Source organism: Bos taurus, chromosome 7 (genome assembly GCF_002263795.3).
Source record: "Bos taurus isolate L1 Dominette 01449 registration number 42190680 breed Hereford chromosome 7, ARS-UCD2.0, whole genome shotgun sequence".
In the NCBI taxonomy this organism is placed as follows: Eukaryota; Metazoa; Chordata; class Mammalia; order Artiodactyla; family Bovidae; genus Bos; species Bos taurus.
Genome location: NC_037334.1, coordinates 42,446,163 through 42,464,454, shown reverse-complemented (window position 1 = coordinate 42,464,454; position 18,292 = coordinate 42,446,163). Strand labels below are relative to the sequence as shown.

The 18,292-nt window shown below is 39.8% G+C and overlaps 1 protein-coding gene across 1 annotated transcript; it reads right to left on the bottom strand.

Moving 5' to 3' along the window:
- Positions 1-12,186: 12,186 nt before the first annotated feature.
- Positions 12,187-13,122, bottom strand: OR2AV10 (olfactory receptor family 2 subfamily AV member 10). Its single transcript, NM_001390005.1, has one exon. The coding sequence runs from the start codon at positions 13,120-13,122 to the stop codon at positions 12,187-12,189; it is 936 nt and encodes a 311-aa protein (NP_001376934.1).
- Positions 13,123-18,292: the final 5,170 nt, after the last annotated feature.

Below are 18,292 nucleotides of genomic sequence, written 5' to 3'. Positions count from 1 at the left end.
CCATTGTATAATTGTACACAGCTTCTTTATTCATTCATCTGTCGATGGACATCTAGGTTGCTTCCATGTTCTAGCTATTGTAAATAGTGCTGCAATGGACATTGGGGTACATGTATTTTTCAGTTTTGGTTTCCTCAGAGTAAATGCCTTGTAGTGGGATTTCTGGGTCATTATATGGTTTTATTCTTAGTTTTTTAAAGGAATCTCTATTGTTCTCATAGTGGTTGTATCAGTTTGTATTCCCACCAACAGTGCAAGAGGATTCCCTTTTTCCCACACCCTCTCCAGCATTTACTGTTTGTAGACTTTTTGATGATGGCCTTTCTGACTGGTGGAGAAAGAAATGGCAGTCCACTACAGTATTCTTGTCTGGAGAACCCCATGGACAGAGGAGCCTGGAGGCCTAAAGTCCATAGCGTCACAAAGAGTTGGTTACGATTGAGCATGCATGCATTCTGACTGTGTGAGGTGATATCTCATTGTAGTTTTGATTTGCATTTCTCTAGTAATGGGTGATGTTGAACATCTTTTCAACATCTTGTCTTCTTTGTCAAAAATAAGGTGCCCATAAGCAAGAGGGTTTATCTCTGGGCTTTCTTTCTTGTTCCATTGGTATATATGTCTGTTTTTGTGTAAATACTGTTTTGATGACTGAAGCTTTGTAGTATAGCCTGAAGTCAGGAAGGTTGATTCCTCCAGCCCCATTCTTCTTTTTCAAGACAGCAATTCTTGTATTTTTATACACATTGAAATATTTTTATTAATGGGATATTTAAAAATCAGCATTATAAGCTTTTTGGCTACTTTTGTTATTATTCTGAATAACAGTAATAATAATAGCTACCATTTGTTGTACACTTACCATATATAAGTCACTGAGCCATAAGTTTTACATGCTCACACCAACCATATGAAGTATGGATTATTACATCTGTGAGTCACATGGAGGCCCAGAAAGTTTAAGTAACTTTCTCAAGATTGCATAACCAGCAGAACCAGGATTTAAGGCAAGGAATGTCATTTCCTAAAGCCTCACTTGTTAGGAGTGTGTTTCCCAATATATGGATGTTTTGGGGATTTATCACTGGGTTAACATTTCCCAAACCAAAATGGAAAAACATTTTTCACAATCACATCACCATCACCAGTGAAAACAATTTACTCAAATAATTATGAAGGAATTGGAGTTCTTTCAAGAGCAATCAATGCATTATGACTTCTGCTGACTAGATTAAGAGCTAGAGCAGTCAGGTCCATCAAACCCATCAATCCAGTAGATCACTGGAATAGCTAAACATGCACAAAGTCCTTTTCTTTCAGATAAACCTGCAGATGGAACCACTCCCAAGTGCTGTTTTTTAAAAATATCAAACCACAAATTGTGTGTACATAAGTTTTGTGTACATATTCAAACTTTGCTTTTCAGTTCAGTTCAGTTGTTCAGTTGTGTCCGACTCTGCGATCCCATGGACTGCAGCACGCCAGGCTTCCCTGTCTATCACCAACTCCTGGAGCTTACTCAAACTCATGTCCTTTGAGTTGGTGATGTCATCCAACCATCTCATTTTCTGTCGTCCCCTTCTCATCCTGCCTTCAATCTTTCCCAGCATCAGGGTCTTTTCCAAAGAGTCAGTTCTTCACATTAGGTGGCCAAAGTATTGGAGTTTCAGCTTCAGCATCAGTCTCTCCAATGACTAGTCAGGACTGATTTCCTTTAGGATTGACTGGTTAGATCTCTTTGCAGTCCAAGGGACTCACAAGAGTCTTCTCCAACATCACAGTTAAGAAGTATCAGTTCTTCAGTGCTCAGCTTTCTTTATAATCCAATTCTCATATCCATACATGACTACTGGAAAAACCATAGCTTTGACTAGACAGACCTTTGTTAGCAAAGTAATGTGTCTGCATTTTAACATGCTGTCTAGGTTGGTCATAACTTTTCTTCCAAGGAGCAAGCATCTTTTAATTTCAAGGCTGCAGTCACCATCTGTAGTGATTTTGGAGCCCCTGAAAATAAGTTAAAAATAAAAACTTTTCTTTTAACTGTGTAAACTAACATTCAGAAAACACCTTAACCTTATAGTTTTAATTCTGGGAATTTATGCTAAAACAATTATTAATAAGAACAATAAAGCTGTGTTCATAAAAATATCCCATGTATCTTATACTGTATTAGAACAAATGGGAAAAAAAATGCCCACCTATAGGGGAATGGATAAATAAATTTTGTTACATCCACCCCATAGAGTATCATCAATTGTTTGAAAGTTACACATACTTAAAATATGTAGCAACCTGGAGGAAATCTTATGAAAATAACAAAATTATAAAGCAGACCATAAAACTATCTGTGATTATAATGATAAAAATTGCATATTTTAATACATATAGAAAAGGAATGAAAGACAAATCTTGAGTTGATGAGTGATGGGTGATTCTTTTACCTTTTATTTCATTATTTATACCATAATACTTTTAAATTGGAAATACAGTAATATCAAATTGATTATCTTCAATCAATTGTTAATGATGTTCAAAATGTCAGTCTATTTTTCTGGATTTAATTATAGCTATAATCTACCAGAAAAGGTGCTTTTTCTCCAGCTCATCCCAAAGGAATTGAAAAGAACTAAAGCCAGGTTTTCATACTTCTCATTGGAGAGAGTGCAGATAATTATTTTTGTATATTTGTATGAAATCGCTCTCCAGACTTTGCATTAAGGATAAGGAGGACCAAATCCCAGAAGGCTGAAGCAACTTTCCATTGGTGGCTTGGACTATGTCTACAGAGAACTCAGAAAATCTGTCCCTTTTTGTCTGGTCTCTGATGAAATGAATGAAGGAAGTTGAATAACACAGGCTGCCCACACAGACCTGAAGACATTTCCAGCTGTCTGAACTGTGCTCTTTGGAAAAGTCATGGGGTGACTTCAAGGCTTTCTCTCTCTCACCATTCTTCCAAGACCATACCTGGTAGGCATCTTTGAACCACATGAATGGTCCCTAAGCGGACAGCACAAATTTGAGATAATCAGTTCCAGCTGAGAATCTTGCTGCTGAGGGAGTTATTAAGGCAGGCCTCTGGGACCCACTACCACTGGGGCGAAAGGTGGGGCCCCCACTGTAGAATTCCAAGCAATTCTTGGAGCATCAGATCAGATCAGATCAGTCGCTCAGTCGTGTCTGACTCTTTGTGACCCCATGAAGTGCAGCACACCGGGCCTCCCTGTCCATCACCAACTGCCTGAGTTCACCCAGACTCACGTCCATCAAGTCAGTGATGCCATCCAGCCATCTCATCCTCTGTCGTCCCCTTCTCCTCTTGCCCCCAATCCCTCCCAGCATCACAGTCTTTTCCAATGAGTCAACTCTTCTCATGAGGTGGCCAAAGTACTGGAGTTTCAGCTTTAGCATCATTCCTTCCAAAGAAATCTCAGGGCTGATCTCCTTCAGAATGGACTGGTTGGATCTCCTTGCAGTCCAAGGGACTCTCAAGAGTCTTCTCCAACACCACAGTTCAAAAGCATCAATTCTTCGGCGCTCAGCCTTCTTCACAGTCCAACTCTCACATTCATACATGACCACAGGAAAAACCATAGCCTTGACTAGACGGAGCTTTGTTGGCAAAGTAATGTCTCTGCTTTTGAATATGCTATCTAGGTTGGTCATAACTTTCCCTCCAAGCAGTAAGCATCTTTTAATTTCATGGCTGCAGTCACCATCTGCAGTGATTTTGGAGCCCCAAAAAATAAAGTCTGACACTGTTTCCACTGTTTCCCCATCTATTTCCCATGAAGTGATGGGACTGGATGCCATGATCTTCGTTTTCTGAATGTTGAGCTTTAAGCCAACTGTTTCACTCTCCACTTTCACTTTCATCAAGAGGCTTTTGAGTTCCTCTTCACTTTCTTCCATAAGGGTGGTGTCATCTGCATATCTGAGGTTATTGATATTTCTCCCGGCAATCTTGATTCCAGCTTGTTTCTTCTAGTCCAGTGTTTCTCATGATGTACTCTGCATAGAAGTTAAATAAACAGGGTGACAATATACAGCCTTGATATACTCCTTTTCCTATTTGGAACCAGTCTGTTGTTTCATATCCAGTTCTAACTGTTGCTTCCTGACCTGCATACAAATTTCTTAAGAGGCAGATCAGGTGGTCTGGTATTCCCATCTCTTTCAGAATTTTTCACAGTTTATTGTGATCACAATAAACTGTGGAGCATCAGAGGACTCACTATATGTTGATGCTTGAAGTGAAAGTGGAAGTGTTAGTAGCTCAGTCACATTCAACTCTTTGCACCCTATGGACTGTAGTCTGCCAGGCTCCTCTGTTCGTGGAACTCTCCAGGCAAGAATATTGGAATGGGTTGCTATTCCCTTCTCCAGGGGATCTTCCCAACCCAGAGACTGAACCCTGGTATCTTCAACATTGCAAGCGGATTCTTTACCATCTGAGCCACTAGGGACGCCCGTAAGCATGTGGATAAATGAGTAATCCGAAGCATGTGGATAAATAAGTAATCCGATTTAAAAACCAAATGGTCCTCACCTTGACTCCCACAGAGACACTCATTTTTCCCTTTGGAGAGTTTCCTTCTCTGTTGGCTCTTCCGTAAAGGCAGTGGTATATATCATGGCTGGTCAGAGTAAATTTATGTGCTGCCTTTATGTCACTTTTCTCTCCAATGAGTCTCCTTAACACCTTTACAAAAAGGTGCTATGCATTTGACATATATAAATCTTGTAGAGCTGTGCTTCTTTTACTTGAGGACTTGGGCCCCAAGTTCAGAAGCACTTCATTAAAAGTGAAGTATTGTAACACTGTGTTTTCACCTGGCTCTGGTGGGAATATGAGTAGAAGACTCAATGTGCCTGTGTTTATGATTGCAATGCATTATTTCCACAACACAATCCTGAGTGAGACAGGCTCTATTATCACTCTCATTATGCAGATGGGGAAACCAAAGCAGAGAGTTATCAAGTAACTTACCCAAGGTCACAAAGATATGAAATGTCAGATCCAGGACTTTAGAATCTTTAAGTTTACTGTGTATAGGTTAAGCTCAGATTAAAACCTTTTTTTATTGATTTATTATTTTTAATTTAATTGAAATGGTCTTGCAATATTTGATAATTCTCAAATGTGCCCATGGAACTCTGCAATGGGGGCCCTGCCTCTCGCCCCACTGGTAGTAGGTCCCAGAGGCCTGCCTTAATAACTCCCTCTCAGCTGGAACTAGGAGTGGAATTGTTGAGTCATTTGATAATTTTATATATTTAACATTTTGAGGAATGACAAACTGTTTTCCACAGTGGCTGTAACGTGCACCATTTTATACTGCCACCAGTAATGGATGAGTGTTCCAATTTTTAAAGAGATGAGACCTTTGTTAGAATTGATTAGATTTTAAACTATTTTTCCGGGTTTATTGCCGTATAATTGACAGATTGAAAATAATGTATATTTAATGTGGATAACTTGACCTTTATATACATTGTGAAATAATCACAACAATCAAGCTAATTAATATAACCATCAGCTCACACAATTACCATCTTTTTGTGTGTGTTTAGTTAGAACAATTAAAATCTACCCTCTTAGTATATTTTAAATACATCATACACTGTATGACAAACAGCATAAACTATATGCCACACTGTTGTAAGTGAGCTCTCCAAAACTTATTCATCTTGTGTAGCTGAAACTTTGTACCCTTTGATTAAGGTACATCTTTTCTTTCTCCCCTCCCCCAGCCCCTGAAAACCACCATTAAACTCTCTCACTATGAAGTTTACTATTTTAGATTCCACATATGAGATCATGTCTTTGTCTGTTTTGTGTCTGGCTTATTTCATTTAGTATAATGTAGTACAGGTTTATCCATGTTATGGCATATACAGAATTTCCTTCTTTTTAAAGGCTGAATAATATTACATAATATAATATGATATAATGTAAGATAATATGATAATGTTGAGCTTTAAGCCAACTTTAGTTTGGCTTAAAGAAAACGAAGATCATGGCATGCGGTCCCACCACTTCATGGGAAATAGATGGGGAAACAGTGGAAACAGTGTTAGACTTTATTTTTCTGGGCTCCAAAATCACTACAGATGGTGATTGCAGCCATGAAATTAAAAGACACTTACTCCTTGGAAGGAAAGTTATGACCAACCTAGATAGCATATTCAAAAGCAGAGACATTACTTTGCCAACAAAGGTCCGTCTAGTCAAGGCTATGGTTTTTCCTGTGGTCATGTATGGATGTGAGAGTTGGACTGTGAAGAAGGCTGAGCACCGAAGAATTGATGCTTTTGAACTGTGGTGTTGGAGAAGACTCTTGAGAGTCCCTTGGACTGTAAGGAGATCCAACCACTCCATTCTGAAGGAGATTAGCCCTGGGATTTCTTTGGAAGGAATGATGCTGAGGCTGAAACTCCAGTACTTTGGCCACCTCATGCGAAGAGTTGACTCATTGGAAAAGACTCTGATGCTGGGAGGGATTGGGGGCAGGAGGAGAAGGGGACGACAGAGGATGAGATGGCTGGATGGCATCACTGACTCAATGGACGTGAGTCTGAGTGAACTCCGGGAGTTGGTGATGGACAGGGAGGCCTGGCGTGCTGCGATTCATGGGGTCACAAAGAGTCAGACACAACTGAGCGACTGATCTGATCTGATCTGATCTGTATATGATAATATATATTATATACATGTTTATATGCTCTCTAACATACTTCTTCATATAATTTCAAGTTACTGTCTAGCTTTCTTTCATTTCAACCTGAAGTAGTTGTATTAGCATTTCTTATAGGACAGGTACTCTTGCTTTCACAAATATGTGACAGTATTAATTTCTTCTTCATTCTTGAATGGTAATATTTTGAAGGACATAGAAGTCTTCTGGCAGTTTTTTTTCTTTCAGCACTTTAAACATGCCACCCCACTGCCTTTGCCCTCATGGTTTTTTATGATAAACTAGTTGTTAATCATGTTGACAATTTCATTTATGTGAATTGCTTCTCTCCTGTTGCTTTTAAAATTCTCTCTTTCTTATTAGTATTTGACAACTTGAACATATATTAGCATTTTGGCAACTTGACCCTTGTACAACAGAGGTTTGAGTTGGATTGGTCCAATTACTTGTGATTGTTTTTTTTTTTTCAGTAGTAAGTATTACAATATTACACAATTCATGCTTGGTTGAATCTGTAGATGCAAAACTGTAGATATGGAGGAACTGTGTATACAACATCCAAACTATAAGTTATATGCAGACTTTTGACTGTACAAAGGTTCTGTGCCCCAATGTTCACATTGTTCAAGGGTCAACTGTACTATGCCTTGGTGTGGATCTTTTAAAATTTATCTTATTTGGAATTCATCAGTCTTCTCAGTTCACTTTCATGCATTGGAGAAGGAAATGGCAACCCACTCTAGTGTTCTTACCTGGAGAATCCCAGAAACGGGGGAGCCTGGTGGGCTGCTGTCCATGGGGTCGCACAGAGACGGACACGACTGAAGCAACTTAGCAGCAGCAGCCTTCTCAGAAGTGAAGATTTGTTTCATGAAATTTGGAAAAGTTTCTGTCTTTGTTTCTTCAAGTATTCTTTCTGCTCATTTTCCTCTTTGTTCGCTTTCTGAACTTCCATAATATGTATACTGGTCCTCGATGGTGGCCCACAGATTCCTTAGGCTCTGCTCACTTTTCCTCTTTCTTTTTCTTTTTGCTCCTCAGACTGGTTAAATTCAATTTTCCTAACTTTAAATTTACTAATTCTTTTTCCTGCCTACTCAGATTTTATGATAAACTGGTTTAGTGAATTTTTCATTCAACTACTTTGCTCTTTAGCTCCAGACTTTCTATTTTATTTTTTATAATTTCTATTATTTATTGATATTCTCATTTTATTTATACACAGTTTTTCTGAATTTTCTTTAGTTCTTTTTCATAGTTTCTTTTAGCTCTTTGAACATATTTTATGAATTTGAGTTAAAGTCTTCCTCAGGGATCAGATCAGATCAGATCAGTTGCTCACTCATGTCCGACTCTTTGCGACCCCATGAATCGTAATACGCCAGGCCTCCCTGTCCATCACCAACTCCCGGAGTTCATTGAGACTCAAGTCCATCGAGTCAGTGATGCCATCCAGCCATCTCATCCTCCGTCATCCCCTTCTCCTCTTGCCCCTAATCCCTCCCAGCATCAGTCTTTTCCAATGAGTCAACTTTTCGCATGAGGTGGCCAAAGTACTGGAGTTTCAGCTTTAGCATCATTCCTTCCAAAGAAATCCCAGGGCTGATCTCCTTCAGAATGGACTGGTTGGATCTCCTTGCAGTCCAAGGGACTCTCAAGAGTCTTCTCCAACACCACAGTTCAAAAGTATCAATTCTTTGGCGCTCAGCCTTCTTCACAGTCCAACTCTCACATCCATACATGACCACAGGAAAAACCATAGCCTTGACTAGACGGACCTTTGTTGGCAAAGTAATGTCTCTGCTTTTGAATATGCTATCTAGGTTGGTCATAACTTTCCTTCCAAGGAGTAAGCGTCTTTTAATTTCATGGCTGCAGTCACCATCTGCAGTGATTTTGAAGCCCAGAAAAATAAAGTCTGACACTGTTTCCACTGTTTCCCCATCTATTTCCCATGAAGTGGTGGGACTGGATGCCATGATCTTCGTTTTCTGAATGTTGAGCTTTAAGCCAACTTTTTCACTCTCTACTTTCACTTTCATCAAGAGGCTTTTTAGTTCCTCTTCACTTTCTGCCATAAGGGTGGTGTCATCTGCATATTTGAGGTTATTGATATTTCTCCCAGCAATCTTGATTCCAGCTAGTGTTTCTTCCAGTCCAGCATTTCCCATGATATACTCTGCATATAAGTTAAATAAACAGGGTGACAATATACAGCCTTGATGAACTCCTTTTCCTATTTGGAACCAGTCTGTTGTTCCATGTCCAGTTCTAACTGTTGCTTCCTTACCTGCATACAAATTTCTCAAGAGGCAGATCAGGTGGTTTGTTATTCCCATCTCTTTCAGAATTTTCCACAGTTTTTGTGATCCACACAGTCAAAGGCTTTGGCATAGTCAATAAAGCAGAAATAGATGTTTTTCTGGAACTCTCTTGCTTTTTCCATGATCCAGCGGATGCTGGCAATTTGATCTCTGGTTCCTCTGCCTTTTCTAAAACCAGCTTGAACATCAACCAGCTTGAACATTTTGGAAGGAAAGTTATGACCAACTTAGATAGCATATTCAAAAGCAGAGACATTACTTTGCCAACAAAGGTCCGTCTAGTCAAGGCTATGGTTTTTCCTATGGATGTGAGAGTTGGACTGTGAAGAAGGCTGAGCGCTGAAGAATTGATGTTTTTGAACTGTGGTGTTGGAGAAGACTCTTGAGAGTCCCTTGGACTGCAAGGAGATCCAACCAGTCCATTCTAAAGGAGATCAGCCCTGGGATTTCTTTGGAAGGAATGATGCTAAAGCTGAAACTCCAGTACTTTGTCCACCTCATGCGAAGAGTTGACTCATTGGAAAAGACTGTGATGCTGGGAGGGATTGGGGGCAGGAGGAGAAGGGGACGACAGAGGATGAGATGGCTGGATGGCATCACTGACTTGATGTATGTGAGTCTGAGTGAACTCCAGGAGTTGGTGACGGACAGGGAGGCCTGGCATGTTGGGATTCATGGGGTCGCAAAGAGCGACTTGACTGAGCTACTGATCTGATCTGATCTGAGGTATGTCATAGCTTTACTTCCAGTGAGCAAGCATCTTTTGATTTTATGGCTACAGTCAACATCTATAGTGAGTTTGGAGCCCAAGAAGAGAAAATATGTCAGTTTTCACTGTTTCCCCATCTATTTGCCATTAAGTGATGGGAATGGATGCCATGATCTTTTCTTTTTGAACATTGAGTTTTAAGCCAACTTTTTCACTCTCCTTGTTCACTTTCTTCAAGAGGCTCTTTAGTTCATCTTTACTTTCTGCCATAAGGGTGTTGTCATCTGCGTACCTGAGGTTATTGATATTTCTCCCTGAAATTTTGATTCCAGCTTGTGCTTCATTCAGTCTGTGCATGATGTACTCTGGATATAAGTTAAATAAGCAGGGTGACAATATACAACCTTGACATACTCCTTTCCCAATTTGGAACCAGTCTACTGTCCCATGTCTGGTTTTAACTGTTGCTTCTTGACCCGCATACAGATTTCTCAGGAGGCAAGTAAGGTGGTCTGATATTCCTATCTGTTTAATAATTTTCCACAGTTAGTTGTTATCCACACAGTCAAAGGCTTTAGTATAGCCAATGAATAAGAAGTAGATGTTTTTCTGGAATTCTCTTGCTTTTTCTATGATCCAACGGATGTTGGTAATTTAGTCTCTGGTTCCTCTGCCTTTTCTAAATCCAGCTTGAACATCTGGAATTTCTTGATTCATGTAAGCTATGGTTTTTCCAGAACTCATGTATGGATGTGAGTTAGACCATAAAGAAGTCTGAGAGCCAAAGAATTGATGCTTTCAAACTGTGGTGCTGGAGGTGACTCCTGAGAATCCCTTGGACAGCAAGGAGATCAAACCAGTCAATCCTAAAGGATATCAACCCTCAATATTCAATGGAAGAATTGATGTTGAAGCCAAAGCTCCAATACTTTGGCCATGTGATGGGAAGAGCTAACTCATTAGAAAAGACCCTGCTGGGATAGATTGAGGGCAAGAGGAGAAGGGGATGACAGAGGGTGAGATGGTTGGATGGGACCACTGACTCAACGGACATGAGTTTGAGCAAACTCCATGAGATAGTAAAGGACAAGAAGCCTGGCCTGCTGCAGTTCATAGGTTGCAAAGAGCTGGACACGACTTAGCTACTGAACAACAAAATTAAAAATGAGGGCAATCCTCCAACTTCTCATTCTCTCCTTTTCTACCTCTCCCATTCATTAAAATAAAACATAAAACTCAGCTCTGAGGTTCACTGTAAGTGATATGGTTTTACCTCATCATATTTAGTTTGAGAAATAAAATCTATTTCTAACTTCATATGGTAATACTTGTTAACCACTAGATTTGTGGAGAACACTGACCAAACAAGAAGATAAAATGAAGAGGAAGGAACCTAAATACATTATCCTTGTGGACTATCTTTCATTAAACTATGGTGTTTGACCATCAGAAGAAACCCAAGAAATGTAGTCCATTAAATACCTTTGTTTTGTTCTCCATAAAATGAGTCTAATAATTCTTTTAATTTATATTTCATTTGAACATACTTGTTTGACTAATTGCACTCATGGAGTGTCTCTATCTCAGAACCCATTGGAGATTATTCTTTTAGTAGGCAATAACCCTGACTTAGAAGTACCAATAGCTCACTGCTATGAACAGCAAGTGTGGCAGCAGCCCACTACCTGCTCTTTGCGTCCCTTTCCGTGTCTGCTTTCTCAAAAAGTATTGTTCTTCAAACTTGGACAAATTCTTTTATTAGTTTTCTGTTCTATATAAACAAAAGGCTGGGCTACAATCTCCCAGGAAATCTGGCAATATGAGAAGCACATTCTCATGACTAGTTCCTAGCATGGGTTGGCTCAAAAATCTGCCATTCCTTGTTTTACTTTTGAGAATCTTTTCATGAATGAACTGGCCACAGACCATTTTGCAGGAATTCACACATCCACCCAAAATTGGACTGGATCACTAAAAAGCCCAGAGTGACTTGATATTGTAAAATTTCAATATTTACTACTAAACACGCATCCTTATGCCCATTTTTGGAGTATGAACTTCAAAATTTACTGTAAAAAGAGTATGAACAAGATATTGAAATGGATGCATCCTCCAACAGTGTCACAGAATCTTAGAATAGAATCGGAAACATTTTAGATCTGGAAATTACCATCAAGGCTAAGTTGAATTCCTTAATTGGTACAAATAAGAGAATTTCCTTATATAGCTTTTCATACAGCTGGCAAATATTGACACCAGGGTCATGCTCAGGTATCCATATTCTCAGTTTTGGCTCAAAACTGCTAAGTTTTGAGCCAAAGTATAGGAAATACTTTAAGGGATAAATATTTACCTCTTAGATACTGTAAGTATAGAGATGTGGCTTGTCATCTATTTTGTGGTTCCAGAGTTTCTATAGATGTGGCAGACTATTTACAGAATGAAGATAGATTTAACTCAAAATGAATCTTCTGTTCATTGCTTTTCTCAGAGCACCCAGCACCTCCTTGTTCCTCAGACTGTAAATGAGAGGGTTGAGCATGGGGGTGAAGATGGTATTGATCATGGAGAGTATTTCATCCTGTTCCAAAGTGTGAAAGGAGTGGGGAGTCATGTAGATGATCATGGCTGGCCCGTAGTAGAGGCTCACTACAGCCAAATGAGAGGAGCATATAGCCAGGGCTTTCCTCCTGCCCTCTGGTGAGTTCATGTGGAGGACTGTGAGGAAGATGAGCATGTAGGAAGCCATGATGAGCCCTAATGGAAGAAGAACAAATACAATGCAGATGACAGACACCACCATCTCATAGAGGGAAGTGTCTTCACAAGAGAGCTTTAGGACAGCAGGCATCTCACAGAAGAAGTGGTGGATCTCCCTGGAGCCACAGAAGGGGAAATGCATGGTGTAGATGGTATTGAAGAGGGAGTTCAGTGCACCTCCGCCCCAGGACACTAGAGCCATCTGCAGGCAGACTCTTGGGTTCATGATGACTGTGTATCTCAGGGGGTTGCAAATGGCCACATAGCGGTCATAAGACATAAGGGTCAAAAGGAGACACTCACCACCCCCAAGGGCAAAGAAAAAGAAAATCTGGGTTCCACAGGCAACTTTTGAGATGTTTTTCTTCCCAGAGAAAAAGTTGATGGCCATTTTTGGAACTGTGGTAGAAATTAAGGCCAAGTCAATGAGAGAGAGATGGCTGAGCAGTATATACATGGGGGTGTGGAGGTGGGAGTCCACCCAAATCAAGAGGATTAGGATGGCATTGCCAGTGAAGGCAATGATGTAGACCAGAAGAATGGAGGTGATGAGGACACTGATGTACTGTAGCTCTGGGAAAAGTCCCAGGAGAAAGAAATCAGTCAATGTTTCATTTTTTCCATCCATGTTCCAATCTCCAGACTAGAACTAAAGGATATGGAGGAAACAAAATTTTAAAAGTGCAATTTTGATGAAGCCCTGCCTGCCTTTTGTTTTTCTTATGACTTTACTGAAAACACTCTCTTTGAAGATCCTTCAATGCCAAGGAAAAAAAAAAGATAAAAAATATTTGACAGCTGGGATAAAGGTATCTTATTAGAAAAGAAGCTCTCTTTTCAGGAAAATACCCTTGGTTGTGAGCTCCTGCGGCTGAAGGATGGAACATCTAAAAACTTTGGCTGCACCATTAATATGAATTTGTGGTTGATATCAACATGAACAGATCAGAGGAGGCGGGTCAAAAAGAACTGACTGTATTCTTTAGAGGATACTGATTGGTGAGAAATTCCCAGGGTTAGGACAGCCAAATATTTTTAAAATAATAAGAAAGCATATGATTCATGTTAATATTGTATGTGGGTGTGCTTCTGGTATGTAAGCATCTTTTATTGTCCTTAAACTTAGGGCAGTCTGCTATGCAAGTAGCTTTTTGTTGGAGGTATCTGTGAAGTGAAAGAGCAGGGCAGGAGTAGTATCTAGCAAGGGCTGTTGTGAAACAAGAAGGAAATGCATGAGTGGATTGGCAACATAAATCAGGTAATGAATGAAAAACAGAAGAAAAACAGAAAAATTGGAGATACTCAGCTGCTTCCTAAACCTTCAATCACAGGAGTCTATAGATGTTTGAGAGATGCTAGGGTTTGCTAGGGGCTCCTTTTGCATATACATTTGAGTCAATTTTATTCAAATTTGAAAGGTCATAGTAACCTCATGCTTTACACATATGAGAATGCATTTGTCAATTTACTTATAATGAGATGTGAAAATGTTTCTCTGTGGAAAAATAGGAAGTGTTTTAAGCCCATCTGCACTCACATAGTTTCAGAAATATCTTCTTCAAAGTAAGGGTAAATAGCCTTCACAGGGTAATTGCTTCAAGCAGAGTGAAAGTGTAAATCGCTCAGTCATGTTCCTTTCTTCATGACTCCATGAACTGTAGCCAGCCAGACTCCTCTGTCCATGAAATTCTTCAGGCAAAAATACTGGAGTGGGTTGCCATTCTCTTCTCTAGGGGATCTTCCCGATGCAGGGGTCAAACCCAGGTTTCCTGCATTGCAAGCAGATTCTTTACCATCTGAGCCACCTTGTTAGATATTCTTAATCATATTTAATAAAGGAAAACCAAACAAATTTTCTAATTACAGGCACTGTTTTGAATTGAGCACACAGGTGGCTCAAAAGCATATCACACTGATATACTGATGAATTGTTTGACCAGTGCATCTTAAGATGTAATTTGACCACCTTTAAATGGCCCTACACTTTCTCATTTGGTTCAGCTTCCACCGCTTCTTCTTATCTCAGCTCTAGACACATCACTCTTTTTAAAAATATGTTTGATAAAGATACATGAGTTTGCAACTCAAGATTTATAAATTTCAAGATATCTAGATGACTAGGTAAAAAAATTCAGTTCATAAAATTGGGTAAATTTTGACCACATGGAAGTCCTCTTGTATGTATTCAGAACCATTTGGATGAGTGAATTTATGCTCTCATAACCCTGATTGTAAATTTGGAGCTTTCCATAGATAATATGAGATTAAATGGAAACTTTTGGACTTCTTCCCAAACCTGGGATGATGAAACATGTGAAGGGCTTGTCTCTTGTATTTTTTTTCCATCTCTGTCCTTCCCTTCCCTGACCTCATAGGCTATTCTTGGGTGCCAACAGTCAGTTCTTTGTACAATGCTTCTCTTCAGAGACATTTCATTCTTGTTATGTCTCTCTAGCCTTCAGGGCTTGGATGAGACATTTCTGTCTCTTGAGCGGGAGTTGATGAGGTAATTCCCTCTAAGATCAATTCCATTTTCAAAGTACTTTATATGCTGATGTGAGAAAAAGCTTTTGAGTCCTCTACAGAGGAGGTTTTTAAAATAAAAACATGCCTTTGAATCTTAAACACCAACTAGTATTGCAATTCTTAAGTAGAGCTGCTGCTGCTGCTAAGTCGCTTCAGTCGTGTCCGACTCTGTGCGACCCCATAGACGGCAGCCCACCAGGCTTCTCTGTCCCTGGGATTCTCCAGGCAAGAATACTGGAGCAGGTTGCCATTTTCTTCTCCAATGCATGCATGCATGCTAAGTCACTCCAGTCGTGTCTGACTCTGTGATCCTATGGACAGCAGCCCACCAGGCTCCTCTGTCCACGGGATTCTCTAGGCAAGAATACTGGAGTGGGTTGCCATTTCCTTCTCCATCTTAGGTAGAGAGGCAGTTTTAAATGACTTGGCACTATTCATCAACACATTTACTATCAGGGTTCTCATAAAAACTTTTTACATTTGAATAATAGGCATTTTGGTTATTTGTTCATATGTCTGCTGCTTGTCCCCAGCTTGTGAGAAATTTGACTTCCTCATTAATTTTCTTAACCTTCACTGCTAAAACATAGTGCCTGGCATACAAGACTACTTAATATATGGAAAGGAGATAAGCAAGGAAGAGGGAAGGGGGAGACAAAGAAGCATACAAGGAAACCCAGTAGGATCAATTTCTCCTGGGAATCCCAACAGAATTGTCTTATGTAAGTAATACTTTGTTACTTCCTTTTTGAGCTGGTTGAATGTGGAGGGCCACCTACGAGGAAATTTACTCTTATTTTCTCAGAACATAAGCAGAAATTGGCATTAAATGAAGCACGATTGGTGGATGCTGGAATGCACGAGGAGGGTCTGCTATCTAATCTTCCTTGGAGGCTGATTTTCATTTGACTTGGATGGTTCAGGTTTCATCTAGCCTGACTCCCTTCATGAACAAGATGATCCCAGAATTATACTGTTTTTCACCAAAACTTAAAAAGAATAAATATGTGTATGTGCTCAGTCCTGACCGATTCTTTGTGATTCCATGGACAGTAGGCCACCAGGGTTCTCTGTCCATGGAATTTTCCAGGAAAGAGTACTCGAGTGGGTTGCAATTTCCTATCCCAAGGGATCTTCCTGATCCAGGGATTGAACCTACATCTCTTGTGTCTCCTGCAATGGCGGGTGGATTCTTTTCCACTGAAATAATTAATTTTAAATTTTCAAATAAATTCCTGGACAGGAACAAAGGCCAACACACAGGACAGATAATAAGAGCTGAAACAGTAATAGTAAACGTGACTTAAGTCTTAACTATGAGCAGGCCACAGTTTTAACAACTTTGCACTTAGTAACTGCTCTCCCAGTGTGCAGATAGGGGATTCCAGCATAGACATTACCTCACATGCCTAAGACCATGATAAACAAGCACAGAGCCTTGATTTGGAGCAAGTACTCCCAGAGTCCATGTGCGGTCTCTTACCTGTGGGTGACTACCATAGCCATGCTCTTCCCTCCTTTGTCCCTTCTGTTCAGGCTGTTCAACCTCTTCAGCCCCCAGTGCACCCAGGACCAAACACAGACAATCCTGCTCCCCTGTCTCACCTTAACTGAGAACCACATCAGGAATGCAACATCTGGGGTGGTGCTGAAGGAGGGAGATGGAGCAAGAGTAAAAGGACATGGCCCAGTGGCCTTTTCTCTGTTGCCCCCAAGGCTTGTCTTCAGCCCAGGCCCTGGTACAGGTAAGGCCACTAGCCTCAATTTAGCTCTTTACTTCTTCCATATAAAACTACTGGCTCTACTCAGATTATGTGTCCAGGATTCCCCAATTGTAGATTTCAGGGCCAGTGAAGATGAAACATTTATTAACTGCTGAAGGGAGGTATAGTTAATGCACACTGAAGAAATGACCTGGACGTTGGCTTTACATCATACTGGGCAAACACCAGATTATTAGTCCCAACACACCAGGCAATTGATAAACCTTCTTACGCTCAGTCATCATTGACCTTGGAAAATTGGCTTACCCCATGGGAATCAGATCTATTCTTTGTGTTTAGATTCATCCATGTGATTGGCTTGATATTCATGGAGGAAAACACAGCCCAACCAATGGAAAACACAGCTCAACCAAAGGAAAACACAGCCCAACAATGCAGTGGGCTGTGATCTGCCAGGACATGAGAAATAAGTACAAGACAGTGCATCTGTCAGGGGAAATGCCTGATGAAATCAGTGTCTGCCATTATGTAACTGCTCTGGGGACTCCCTCAGGTCTTAGCCATTGGGAAATCTGCCACAAGAGTTTAATTAATTCTATTCCCCCAGAGTTACTTGAATTTCCTCCAGATTCCAGAGTAACTGTCTGATCAATTAGGAGAGACTTTAGAATGTACACAGGAAAAATAGAAGGTGTACAAATTTCTGCTTGAGTCTCTGCCTTCACTTCTTTTGGATACATATCTAGAAGTAAAATTTCTGGCTCATATGGTAGTTCTATGTTTAATTTTTTGAAGAATTTCTATACTATGTTTGACAGCAGCTGGACCATTTTACATTCCCAAAAGAAATGCACAGTATTTCAATTTCTCCACAATCTTGCCAGCACTTATTTTCAGTGTGTGCATAAGTGTGTGTTTGTGTGTGTGTTTTACCATGGTCATCCTAATTGGTGTGAACTAGCATCTAGTTGTGGTTTAATTTGAGTTTCCTTAAAGACTAGTGACATCTACTCTCTGCATCTATCAGGCATCCATCTGTCTTGGAATTCCAGCTTCCAGAACTGTGAGGAATAAATTTCTGTTCTTTATAAGTCACCAAGTTTATGGTATTCTGTTATACAATGTATACTAAAACAATGCCTTGTCAGATAAATGACTTGCAAATATTTTTTACTGTTTTGAGCATTGTATTCTGAGGTTGAATGGTATGATCATTTTAACAATATTATGTCTTCCAATTCAAGACCATTAGATATCATTCAATTTCTTTGAATGATCTTGAATTTCCTTCTTTAATGTTTCAGTTTTCAGAGTATAAGTCTTCTATCTATTTGATTAAATGTATTTTTAGGGCTGCTTTTTTTTTCACGCAACTTTAAATGGGATTAAAAAAAACATTCTCTTCCTGATATTTCATTATTATTATATAGAAACACAGCAGAATTTTGTATTTTAATATCATGCAAATTTACTGAATTCCTTGATTAGTTCTTTAGGGTTCTCTGTATAAAGTATCGTGGCATCTGCATCCAGTGACAGTTTTACCTC

Coding starts and splice junctions, on each gene's coding strand:
- OR2AV10 (NM_001390005.1), bottom strand. CDS start 13,122: ATGGATGGAAAAAATGAAACATTGACTGATTTCTTTCTCCTGGGACTT.